Source organism: Aspergillus ambiguus, assembly GCF_047715705.1.
Source record: "Aspergillus ambiguus strain CBS 117.58 unplaced genomic scaffold BDV59scaffold_5, whole genome shotgun sequence".
In the NCBI taxonomy this organism is placed as follows: Eukaryota; Fungi; Ascomycota; class Eurotiomycetes; order Eurotiales; family Aspergillaceae; genus Aspergillus; species Aspergillus ambiguus.
In genome coordinates this window covers 704,704-715,868 of record NW_027395518.1, presented here as the reverse complement: position 1 = coordinate 715,868, position 11,165 = coordinate 704,704, and the positions used below count along the sequence as shown (strand labels likewise).

The 11,165-nt window shown below is 51.0% G+C and overlaps 5 protein-coding genes across 5 annotated transcripts; 3 read left to right on the top strand and 2 right to left on the bottom strand.

Annotated features, from left to right (window-relative positions):
• Window positions 1-314: 314 nt before the first annotated feature.
• Window positions 315-1,179, bottom strand: BDV59DRAFT_172358 (F1F0 ATP synthase subunit f). The gene is made up of 6 exons (XM_073688704.1): window positions 1,129-1,179; window positions 991-1,048; window positions 901-915; window positions 607-757; window positions 475-540; window positions 315-424 (listed from the first exon to the last, which is right to left on the bottom strand). Exons 2-6 carry the CDS (start codon window positions 1,036-1,038, stop codon window positions 399-401), a joined length of 306 nt encoding a protein of 101 aa, XP_073550994.1. The 5' UTR covers window positions 1,039-1,048; window positions 1,129-1,179; the 3' UTR covers window positions 315-398.
• A 138-nt stretch (window positions 1,180-1,317) lies between these two features.
• BDV59DRAFT_172354 (ETC complex I subunit) lies at window positions 1,318-2,229 on the top strand. Its single transcript, XM_073688703.1, has 3 exons — window positions 1,318-1,600; window positions 1,653-1,763; window positions 1,822-2,229. The coding sequence occupies exons 1-3, from the start codon at window positions 1,362-1,364 to the stop codon at window positions 2,129-2,131; spliced, it is 660 nt and encodes a 219-aa protein (XP_073550993.1). The 5' UTR covers window positions 1,318-1,361; the 3' UTR covers window positions 2,132-2,229.
• Window positions 2,230-2,995: 766 nt separating this feature from the next.
• Window positions 2,996-4,891, top strand: BDV59DRAFT_172353 (deoxyhypusine monooxygenase). The gene is made up of 4 exons (XM_073688702.1): window positions 2,996-3,586; window positions 3,663-4,345; window positions 4,401-4,632; window positions 4,685-4,891. Exons 1-2 carry the CDS (start codon window positions 3,098-3,100, stop codon window positions 4,191-4,193), a joined length of 1,020 nt encoding a protein of 339 aa, XP_073550991.1. The 5' UTR covers window positions 2,996-3,097; the 3' UTR covers window positions 4,194-4,345; window positions 4,401-4,632; window positions 4,685-4,891.
• On the bottom strand, window positions 4,327-4,799 carry BDV59DRAFT_199435 (DNA-directed RNA polymerase I core subunit RPA12; the record flags this gene model as incomplete). Its single annotated transcript, XM_073693367.1, has 3 exons — window positions 4,327-4,345; window positions 4,401-4,632; window positions 4,685-4,799. 3 exons carry the CDS (start codon window positions 4,797-4,799, stop codon window positions 4,327-4,329), a joined length of 366 nt encoding a protein of 121 aa, XP_073550992.1.
• A 129-nt stretch (window positions 4,892-5,020) lies between the features above and the next one.
• BDV59DRAFT_172350 (putative sister chromatid cohesion protein Mis4) lies at window positions 5,021-10,948 on the top strand. Its single transcript, XM_073688701.1, has 5 exons — window positions 5,021-5,351; window positions 5,416-5,602; window positions 5,655-5,788; window positions 5,845-7,819; window positions 7,867-10,948. The coding sequence occupies exons 1-5, from the start codon at window positions 5,183-5,185 to the stop codon at window positions 10,679-10,681; spliced, it is 5,280 nt and encodes a 1,759-aa protein (XP_073550990.1). The 5' UTR covers window positions 5,021-5,182; the 3' UTR covers window positions 10,682-10,948.
• The last annotated feature ends 217 nt before the right edge of the window (window positions 10,949-11,165 follow it).

The window sequence follows — 11,165 nt, the reverse complement described above, 5'->3', positions numbered from 1 at the left end:
TCGGTTAGCGTGGGAGGTGTCTGAGGACGGAGAGACAGCCAGACCGTCACGAGAACGGCCAACAGAATCACCAAAGTACAAGTAGGTGGACGAAGTATATGGAAGGGGATTTGGAAGGGTTGGTCCAGATACTGAAGGACTGCCAATATTCTATCCCACCGTTCTCCTTCTCCTGGTGGTTCTGCCGGGTGTCGCCTGATATTCCATCACGATGTATCATATTCCCATCTACCTACGGAGTACCTAGATAGATACCTACGCCGTACGCTGTAAACACTGCCTCTACTCAGTCTACATTCCCCGAAACAAAAAGGAAAATATCAGTATTCTTCTACATGGTCTTCAATGGGTATGCGGTATATACACATCCTCCACACCCAGCAAATCCAGGAAACAATTTAGTGAGGGTGGTTCTTGTGGTGACCTATTCTCCGATTAGTCCTGCACAGTCTCACAGAAGCCAAGATCACTTACGCAGGTGGAAGTAGTATTCCATGCTGTATCCCAGAAGGAGGATACCACCGATGGCGTGAGCAAGGGCTATTCAAGCAGCACAACATCAGTATTGTTCCTTCCAAATCATCCCTTGAAGCCGTTGGTACTTACGCGCAGCAGACGGGTTCTTGCCGAAGTAGCGAGCCTGGTAGCGACCGATCAGGCCGGTGGGCTTAACCTCAGGGGCAGCACCGCGGGGGAGACGGGCGTAAAAGTTCACCACGCGATCCATACGGGCGGCATCCTTGGCGGCACCGATGGCCTTTTCGACTGTCAGTGATTTTCCAATTTATATAGAGGGCAAAATATCGGTTTGAAGCCGAAGTCGCAACGTGAGAAGAGATTGTTCCGAGGACAGGAGAACTCAAGGGACGGCCAGCGAGTTGCAGCTGGGGAGAAACTCACGTTGGGAGAAGCGATCTAAAGAATGATTAGCCTTTGCACAACTCGTGGGATCATGTTTTCGGTGAGGGGAGGTGCTATGGGGTATCCTACCTTGGGAGGGATCAAGGTCGAGAGACCTCGGCGAGTGATGTAGCTCATCTTGTGCAAACTGCGCTCACGTCAGAAAATCCCGCCGCAAAAAATCACAGTCAAGGCGACCAGGACAGACCGCCCGATTGAGGCACGTACCTTGATACGAGCAAGTTGAACCAAGTGGGTGATGGGAGGAGAAAGAGGGAGATTCCGGCGAGAAAGCGGGTTGTCGGAAGAGCGGCGGTTCCTAACGCAGGGAGCCTCACCTCGCGCTAACCGCTTTAGGCCTCGTCTGCACGACCGGCCACTTGCCCATACCTCATCTTGCTATCGCACTCCCGTCGCTCCCTCGTCTTTCTCGTCCTCCACGCCCTCCCACACCCACCATCATGTCGCTCATGAGAGCTGGAACCTTCGCTTGCCTGCGGGCAGGCCGTTTTACCGCCCCCGTCGGTGCTCGATTCCTTTCCACCAACGTCAACCAGGGCAACCCTCCCGTCAAAACCAGCCCTTCCGACGCCCCGACCACGCCCTCCCAGGGCAGCTCATTGATCAACAAAGAGACCCCGGCCGAGGCAATGGCTCGTCACCAGCCTGATTACGAGGCCACCATCGACCACGGCACCTCGTATGGCTATCCCGTTGCCCCCCTACGACCGACATGACTGACGACTGTCCAGGCAATTCTCTCCCGTGCCCAAGCGTGTCATGGACGGTAGCGAACCCGGCGAGACTGTTCCCGCCGCCGTTCTCTCCGGTGCCCCGACTGACCTTCAGGCTCGCACTGTCCGGTACAGTTTCTTCACTTCCGCAGTATCCTTCTGCTGCCAACCGCTGATTCTCCCATAGGATCTACCGTCCCGCGAAGCCCGCAACGCAGTCCGGTACCTGGCACAGCCATCACTGGAGAATGGACTGGGATGTCCTTGGCAGAGGACACCGCTGGGAGAACCCCCTGATGGGCTGGCAATCGTCGGCCGACTGCATGCAGGGTACCCATGTGAACTTCAAGTCGAAGGAGGATGCCATCATGTTTGCGCAGAAGCAAGGATATGAATATTTCGTTCAGGAGCCGAACGAGCGCCGGTTCGTCCCCAAGGCTTATGCCAACAACTTCGTCCACGAACCGAAGAAGCTCAAGCACATCAAGACCAAATAATCAATTCTGTCAAGTGTATTGTGTATATAACCAGACTTTTGCTGTCGTTCAGATTATTCAAGTGTTTAGGGATTCCAATAAGGTGCTTAGTTCTGCGATTTGGTTGGATATTCTGCACCGCTTCAAGGCTTCGGTGCCGTAAATTTGTCACACGTATTATGGTGGAAGATACGGCGAATGTCCGTGCGAGGGCCTATGCCTGCAGCTTCGAGGGCGTGCGGTTATTTGCCTGTGCCTGTACTTCGAGATCCATCGCTATAGCCTCCTATACCTCCTATGGCCTGCTGTCCAGATTCCGCCATGGTCCACCGGTACCATCCATTGCTAAAGTTCTATATCTGCCTCGACCTACCTAGGTAGTTAGCTGTCTTATCTTCACATCGGCTAACTACTACACTGAGGGAGGTTTTCATGATATTGTTTTAGTATCTAAATATAGTTGGTGTTGCAATCAGCAGAACGGTGTCTAGCATCACTATATTCCTGCACATGGAAGATTGGCTTGCCTGAATAACAGCCACCAAAACGTTAGCCTGTGTTTCAGTTTATAATTAGTGCCGCATAAATACTACTAACTAGAATTTTATACCATTTAGAGATGTATGAAAATATATAGTGGACGTCAGCTTCACCCGTGCCGGTATAGTTTTCCACCAGGCCATGGACCACGACTTATACAGAGTACGTATCGTAGCTCGAAGCATTACTCGAGAACTTCTTCATACCAGAGGGGTTTTTGGAAAGAGGTACACGTAAGAAAGATCTTACAGGTGCTCATCTAAGCTGCAAGCGCAGTAAATATTTTCAAGCAAAGTAGGCCTAGCCGCGGCCGCCTACCCCGCCACCCCACCTAAAATTTATTATCTGGTTATGATAAGATCCAAAAATTTCTCTATCTGCAGTGACCTTATTCATCTCTATTGGTTTTATTTCTTCAAAGGATCTCTCTCTAATTGAAAAAAAAAAATGGCTCCCTCTGGAACAGACAACCTGGAGGGCGTGGACGAGACCATCCTCAGCCTGCGCAAAGTCCTCACGAATGAATCGGAACCTCTTGCCCGTCGATTCCGTGCCCTTTTCTCCCTGAAGTACCTGGCTTGTCAGCAGCCTCCCACCGAAAGAACCCTCCCAGCTATCCAGGCGATCGCGGCCGCCTTTTCCTCCTCTTCCGCTCTGTTGAAGCACGAACTCGCATACTGCCTGGGCCAGACCCGCAACCCGGACTCCCTTGCGTTCCTCCACGACGTCGTGAAGGACGCTGAGGAAGATATGATGTGTCGTCATGAAGCTGCCGAAGCTCTGGGAGCTCTGGGTTATGAGAGCAGTCTGGAGATCCTGAAGTCCCTCCGCGATAATGAGAAGGAAAGCGACGTCATCAGAGAGACTTGCGACATCGCGGTTGACAGGATCGTCTGGGAGAACTCGGAGGAGAGAAAGGCCGAGAAGCTGAAGCCTAGGTGATTTCCCTCCCATTCTACTTGGAGACTATCCGGAAAGAACCCAAGCTAACCATATTGATTTTAATCCATGAAGTGACTTCACCTCGATCGATCCTGCCCCACCGCTTCCCCTCGAATCCAGCCAACCGTCGATTGCAGAGATGGAAAAGACCCTGCTCGACACGACACTCCCTCTGTTCCAAAGATACCGGGCCATGTTTGCGCTGCGCGATCTTGCGTCGCCACCGGATCTTCCCACGGCTGCGACGGCGGTCGAGGCGTTGGCCAAGGGACTGAAAGATCCGTCTGCGCTCTTTCGCCACGAAATCGCATTCGTCTTCGGTCAACTCTGTCACCCCGCCTCGGTCCCTAGTCTTACGGAGACCCTCAGCAACCAGGAGGAAGCGGGTATGGTGCGCCACGAGGCCGCGGAGGCGCTTGGCAGTCTGGGTGATGTCGAGGGCGTGGAAGACACGCTCAAGAAGTTCCTGAACGACCCGGAGAAGGTGGTGAGAGACAGTATCATCGTCGCATTGGACATGGCGGAGTATGAGAAGAACGGAGAGATGGAGTATGCGTTGGTGCCGGATTCGGGAGCTCCTGCGGCTGTGTCGGCGGCTTGATTGCTTTCTATCTCAAGACAAAAAGAGAACCTTATTTCTTCTTTCTTACAATTGTCGTTGATTTCATTAATGTTCGCTTCATAGATATACAATTCGAATGCAAAATAGACCAAACTCCTTCCGACGGGGGGTATTAATTGTTCTGAGTTTCTCTGTGGTCAAACGTCGATTAGCACTGATCGACACACGAGATGGAAGGATGCATACTTGTAACCGCAAACGCAGGTGTAGAAAATCGTGCTTCCCTCGTCAGCACTGCGCATCTGCACTGCAGTGTAGAACATCTCCTTCCGTCCACATTTCGCACAAGTATGTCGCATGAGGGCCTCTGTCCGTCGGTCTGCCGTCGTCAAGGTCTGGACTGCAGATCGCTTTGCTCGGAGTGCGGAAGGGAAAGAGCTGGGCTTGGATTCAGACACGATAGTCTTGGGGATGGCATCTAGGAACAGGATCAGCGTCTATCTGGACAGGTGGGTGTCGTCGCTTGTTACCTTTATTTCTAGCACCGCAGATACTGCAGACGATAATTTTTGTCGGGTCACCGGAGGACTCGTCCAACAGGTTTCCGCAGTCGTTGCAAAAGATAAGGGACCCAATGGCCGACATTGTGGGATCTTGCGCAGGCAAGCAAAAAATAATAAGCCGACGGACGACAAAGAACAAAAAGAATAGTCCGTACTGCCGTGGTTGAATCTCTTGAGGTCTGGAGTAGTTGAGACTTTTTTTTATGGAAGAGCGCACGGGCCATCCGCCGCAGTACATTAGTGCCGGGCGGTCAGAGGCGGCAAGAGACCCGTGCCTGGCATGAATTATCATTACATCGTTCTGTCTTTGAGGCTGCAGATCGGAGTTGGGAATGGGTTTACAGCCTCTTGCGTGATATCACCGTCTAGCCATGTCTCCGAGCGGAGCATGTTCTGCTTTCGATACCAGATTCCTTTCCATCCCAGCTTTCCTGTTCTCCTAGGAGTGGTGACCAGACGCCAACCATGGACCAGAACTGGCGTCCGGCCCTCCAGGTCGTCATCAACAATGGCCCCCAGGCGGTTGCCCATAACCAGCATTCGCCTGCACGGCCACAGCGTCGGGAAAGGCCATTGTTTGTGGAGGAAGCGCTGCAGTACTCCCCTATGTCCAGTGCCCCGGTATTTGGTTTAGGTCAGGGACCGCCCCCCGGAAGTGAGAGATTGGTGAACCGCTACTGACGCATCATGTCTTCTAGATTGTATTCTACGTCCTGATGTCGGCAGACCTCCAACCACGACCTCCATCAACCATATCCTTCAATCTGGCCGCATAACCTTGAACGAGCTCAACGGCGACGTCCACGGCCGCGATGAAACCAGTCGTCTAGAGACCTCCCGGGAATACTTACAGCAATTGTTGGACGGTGATCAGCTGACGGAATTGTAAGCAAGTTCATGCTTCACAATTACGACACGTACTGATCCATCCATCTAGCAAGTTTAAACTTCCGGTGGCCTCGAGCAATACCCAGTCTCGCGCAGCTGGGCCCGTCAACCAAGTGTCCAGCCGCAACAGTCTTGGGGGGTTCTCCAGAATAATGCTAGATTCCACGGATATAGCATTTCGATGTAGGTTTTAATTCGAGGGTCAGTTATCCTGGAAAGAACTAACGGACGTCCTGCAGATCCCACTCAGCCGCCGTTGCAGAAGCCTGATGTCTGGAACCAGAAAGCGCACTCCATGAACAAGTCTACCTCCGCTTCCTACCGTCAACAATTCCCCCCGTCAAGCCATCTGTCCGTTGTCATTCCGTCGGAGCCGATTCCGGACGATCGTGGTGGAGCAAAAAGGAGGAAGCTTAATGCAGACGGAGACGATAATCTCACTTCAATCCGTCTGAAGGATCAGAAGGAGGAAGCAGACGCCGCTTTAGTGAAGCTACAGGACTTGCTCCACGAGGTTTTCGAAGCCGAAGACCAACTCGAACCAGACATGCCGTCGACTGCTGCTGCTGAACGGTCAAATGGAATTTTCTCTGCTGCTCAAGCCTTGGAGATCACCGGGTTATTATTGTCTTCCGATGCTCATAGTCGTCTCCAAAAGGCAATAAAGAAGGTCGTGGGCTTCAACAGGCTTCAAGACATCCCCTCCGACTATCTAAATAGGACCCAAAAGCTTTGCGAGAAAGCTATCATCGCTGCGCAGTCTCCTGATTTGAGGTTAGATGACCCATCTAACGAGACCGAGTCCCTGGATTGGCTGAAAAAGTTGGACGATGTGCATAATGCCCTTCTAGCTGTTGGGACATTGCTACAGACAATGTCTGGTTCCCAGACGGAGCGCGACCTTTGCCCAGAAGATCTGATCGAGGCCATCCCCACAGTTCTGAATCAAGTATTTGATAACTGCATTATCCCAGCAGTCGAGGCTCGTCCTGGTGGCAAGGATGGCAAGTACTTCGAGTTCTTCTCCGACCAAAGGCGCGTTGTTGGCGGGTTGATACAGCAAAGTAAAAAGGTCCTCGCCCTCTTCGCCGCTTTCCTCGCTCGGATTGATGTGTCGGAAGGAACAGTGACAGCCACCGAATTTTTCGCTGCCAAACTCATATTTGTGGAGAACTCTCACACAGAAAAGGATTCTGCCGTAGGATTCCAGAAATATGAGTCCGTCCGACGGGGTGCGATGGATGTTCTTGCAAAAATTTTCTCCAAATACCCTGACCAGCGGCCTTTCATCCTCGACGAAATTTTGGTCTCGTTAGAAAAGCTTCCGTCTACTCGGCAAAGTGCCAGACAGTTCAAACTTGCTGATGGCAAGAATATACAGCTTCTAACGGCATTGGTGATACAACTTGTGCAAACGACTGCATTGGACGTTCCTGCTTCCAGATCATCGCGGACAAAACGCAAGCTGCCCACAGGTGATGAGGACAGTGAATCCCTTGGAAATAAAGAAGACGTCGATGAAGATGAAGACGAGATGTCCCTGGAGCAGCTGGCGTCGAAAGTGAACCGTCTTTATGACAACGCAGTACGCAGTGCCCAGTATATCGTGAAGTTCATCGTCCAACGTGCGATGACATCTACCAAGACCGGCGACCAACCTTATCGCAATATTCTTGACCTTTTCACTGAAGACTTGATCAGTGTACTGGGATCCACAGACTGGCCAGCAGCAGAGTTACTCCTTCGTATAATGGCTTCTCATATGGTTGGTATCGCGGACCTAGATAAAAGCGCTGCCACGGCGAAAAGTATGGCACTTGAGCTCTTGGGCTGGATGGGATCTGCTATCTCTGATCTTATTGTGACCGCCCAGCATTTGCTTCCAGCAATGGAAGAGTCTGACAGCGATCCCACAGATCATTTGAGGCAACTATTCGATGACTATTCGAGCCGTGCTCTGCATCCGCAAGATCTAGTCGCGCCAGAAGGGCCCTATCGCATGACTCTAGAGTACTTTCTCCAGGATCGCAGCATGGATAATTGGCAACTCAGCAGTGCCCGAGGTTATTACCTGGCTCAATGGGCGAAAACTTTTTGCTCCATATACTATAACCAGGAGGACAAGGAAGAAGTAGCCTACGATCATGTGGCAGAAAATTTAGTCGATATTCTTGCGAAGCTGTTCTCTGATTCAACATGGTTGGAAACTCACAGGTGAGAAACCATTTGCATATCCCTATGGGCATATCTAATATGCTTAGGCATTTTGACAAAATATCGAACGCGCATGGACGTTTTGCGTATATCCTGACCGTTTTGAACTCAAGCTTCTGCAAGGCCTTCGACACAATTCTGAAAGTTCTGCTCAACTCAATTGCCAGTGATCAAGCAAAAGTACGCAGTCGCAGTCTGAAGAGTGTGATTTATATGCTTGAAAAGGACCCTAGCCTTCTTGACCGAGATGCATCGGTCATGCGGGTCATTCTTCGGTGTGCCACAGATGCCTCGCCCATGGTACGCGACTCAGCTTTGTCTCTGATCGCAAAATGCATCGCCTTGAAGCCTAAACTGGAAGAGGATGGTTGTCGCAGTATACTTACGTGTGCTGCCGACCCTACTGCTGGTGTACGGAAACGATGCATTGGCTTACTCAAAGACATCTATCTCAAGACCTCGCGCACCGAGTTAAAGCTTGCAATTCTGGATAGCTTCCTCCAACGGTCTGGTGATCTCGAAGAGAGTGTATCCTCGCTGGCACGTCAAACCATCGAAGAAATCTGGCTCGTTCCTTTCTACGAGCTGATTGACTCTACCCAGGACGGACCCAAGTTGAAAGTCGGCTTGGCAGAGCAAGTAACTTTGATGGTGAACTTGGTGCAGCGTAGTGAAACCGCCCTCGATACTCTTGGGGAAAGCCTCAAGAAGCTTCTTGCAGAAAACTTGAAGACCTCGTCGTCAAATTTCAAAGTGTGCAAGGCCATGGTCTCCACGATGTTCGAAAAATTGGTAGAGGACAGCGATTCTTCAAGCAAAGAATTCCAGCAAGCGCTTCTGCAGACAATCACTGTGTTTGCCAAGGCAAATGCGAAGCTTTTCCGCCCCGATCAGTTGGAAACTTTGCACCCTTACATCGGGCATCTAGCCACCGCAGAAGACCTCTTTTTGTTCCGGTCTGTGGTAGTAATCTACCGATGCGTCCTCCCTTTCCTATCATCTGCTCATAATACCTTATTGAAGGACGTGCAGAATGACCTTTTCAAGAGCGTTGCTAAACTCGCTCGCTCGGAGTTGAATGAAGTGATGGCCTGCTTGTGGACAATCAACGGTGTTCTACACAATACCGACCGGCTCGTCAAGCTCACGATCTCAGTACTAAAGCCAATACAACACTATAAAAATGTTGACTTATCGGACGACACCAATGCGGCTGTTTTAGCACGAGCCAAAAGCTACATTCGAATTGCAGGTTGTGTCGGCCGGCATTGTGATCTCGAAAAGTACGAACCGCACTTCAGAAATGCTTTCCCGTCTTGGGGCGGTGGGTCCGTTGCTGGTTTGATGGTTGATTCTATTATCCCCTTCACCATTCCAAAGCAACCTCTCGAGGTCCGAGTTATGTCTCTGGAAAGCCTGGGTTCTATCTGTCAAGCTTGGCCGGGCCAGTTCAGTCGCGAACCTCCGAGACAAATCCTGTCGATGGTGTTTCAGGAGGATAACCCAAGTCTTCAGAACATAGTTCTGAAAGCATTTGCGGATTTCTTTGCTATGCACGAAGGCAAGGCCGAAAAGTCTGTCCTTCCCTCCGCTGAAATCAAAGAACAGGAGAATACGACAAGATTAGGAGGATCATTGAAGGCTAGTGACAACGACGGCGCCGCAGCATTGATTGCCCAACATTTCCTGAAAAGCATGCTCCGTGTCGCCCAGTCACGCCAGGATTCTTATGCACTTACGGCGATTGAGTTGATCGCAAGCATCAACCGTCAAGGTTTAGTGCATCCTAAGGAGTGTGCCGGCGTGCTAGTTTCACTGGAGACATCAACGGTTCCTGCAATTGCCAAGGTTGCATTTGACACACACAAGATGCTCCACCAACAGTACGAATCGATGTTTGAAAGGGAATATATGCGCGCGGTACAGGAAGCGTTCTACTATCAGCGCGACGTGGTTGGAGATTCCACTGGTGCCACGAGTCGGCCTTACGTGGCCAAATTAGCGCCGCTGTTCGACATCGTCAAAATCAGCAACAGCCGCTACCAGAAAAAGTTCCTCGCAAATCTCTGCGCCAAAATCAATTTTGAACTGAAAGACCTGGATGCGTCTGGTAGCCCCCCAGAGCACCTTCTGCTTGCACGCTTCGTCTCGCAAAACCTCGCCTTCTTCGACTATGCCCAGTTTGCTGAGCTAGTACCGACGATCGGGTGTATGGAGCGCATTGTCTCTGCCACGGGGACGGTTGTTGCCCATTCGATTGAGACCGAGATTTTCCCTCCTCAGGCAACGCTGCCCCCTCAAATAGAAGGCATGCCCTTTCCCTCTATGGGGGTTGCTGAAATGCCACCTCCCCGACCCCAGGTCAACTCTGGAACCTTGCGACATCTGGCAACGGCCGCGGCCGCGCTTTCGATGCTATGGGAGGCCCGGACACACCTCCGCCGGCTGTACGGAGTCACCGCGCATGCTAGAAAGGAAGGCAAGGCCGCAGCTGCTAAGGAGTTAAACAAGTCCGCAACGAAAGTCCATGGGATTACAGGCGATAGATTCTGGGAGGCCATATCACGCAATATGGCGTCCTTGGACAGCGAAGAGAACATGCTGGTCAAATGCCGGGATTTCGCCACCTTACTGGCTATTGATGATGAATTCAAGGTCGGTGAAGATGAAGATGCAGAGGGGGACAGCTTTGATGCAGTGACCGATATGGATGATTCCGGGCTGATAGGCGGACCGGGACGACCAGTGAAGCGGAAGAATTCTCTTTCCGGGCAGCATCCTCCCAAGAAGCGAGGCAGAAAGCCTGGATCTGGGAAAAAGAGAGCCAGTACCGAACCCGATGATGAGACTGACTTCTTATGATAGACCGGCCTATTTATGGTCAACCCACTGTATTTCGACTGCTTCTTTCTTTTCCTCATACATAGATGATGTCGCATATGGATCAGGACTGGCGTTCGGGAAGAGACATGGCGTCTTCCATTTACTGTCTTATAATGTATTTAACGGATTCAAGCCAAGAAGTTTCCAACCTTCTCTACCCCGTATTATAATACTTCAATTCTGATAAATAGTCTAGAATGTACTGCGCTCCTCTATTGATATAAAAAGCCTTAGGTTTTGTAGCAGAGACACGAATTATCTTCTAATATAATTGAAGTCTATCGAACTCTTATACCTCAACTACACAACATATCCTCGTAAATTAGACCCTGCAATATGTATATATTGCCTCTCTAATTATAGAGTAAGTATCAGGGGGAGCGCCGATTGTCCTTCGCAGGCAGGGATTTGTACATAATGCCAAGCCGGCATGGAGGCCGAGTGGACCCCCCGAGAAGGCTTG

What these genes read in the sequence shown, in the direction of transcription:
- BDV59DRAFT_172358 (XM_073688704.1), bottom strand. Translation starts at nt 1,038, where the DNA reads ATGAGCTACATCACTCGCCGAGGTCTCTCGACCTTGATCCCTCCCAAG. An exon ending in CAAGAACCCGTCTGCTGCGC is followed by an intron (nt 541 to 606) that starts GTAAGTACCAAC and finishes CTGCTTGAATAG; the next exon opens with CCCTTGCTCACGCCATCGGT. An exon ending in GGAATACTACTTCCACCTGC is followed by an intron (nt 425 to 474) that starts GTAAGTGATCTT and finishes ATCGGAGAATAG; the next exon opens with GTCACCACAAGAACCACCCT.
- BDV59DRAFT_172354 (XM_073688703.1), top strand. Translation starts at nt 1,362, where the DNA reads ATGTCGCTCATGAGAGCTGGAACCTTCGCTTGCCTGCGGGCAGGCCGT. An exon ending in ACCATCGACCACGGCACCTC is followed by an intron (nt 1,601 to 1,652) that starts GTATGGCTATCC and finishes ACGACTGTCCAG; the next exon opens with GCAATTCTCTCCCGTGCCCA. An exon ending in CTTCAGGCTCGCACTGTCCG is followed by an intron (nt 1,764 to 1,821) that starts GTACAGTTTCTT and finishes ATTCTCCCATAG; the next exon opens with GATCTACCGTCCCGCGAAGC.
- BDV59DRAFT_172353 (XM_073688702.1), top strand. Translation starts at nt 3,098, where the DNA reads ATGGCTCCCTCTGGAACAGACAACCTGGAGGGCGTGGACGAGACCATC. An exon ending in AGGCCGAGAAGCTGAAGCCT is followed by an intron (nt 3,587 to 3,662) that starts AGGTGATTTCCC and finishes TTTAATCCATGA; the next exon opens with AGTGACTTCACCTCGATCGA.
- BDV59DRAFT_172350 (XM_073688701.1), top strand. Translation starts at nt 5,183, where the DNA reads ATGGACCAGAACTGGCGTCCGGCCCTCCAGGTCGTCATCAACAATGGC. An exon ending in GGTGATCAGCTGACGGAATT is followed by an intron (nt 5,603 to 5,654) that starts GTAAGCAAGTTC and finishes CCATCCATCTAG; the next exon opens with CAAGTTTAAACTTCCGGTGG. An exon ending in CACGGATATAGCATTTCGAT is followed by an intron (nt 5,789 to 5,844) that starts GTAGGTTTTAAT and finishes GACGTCCTGCAG; the next exon opens with ATCCCACTCAGCCGCCGTTG.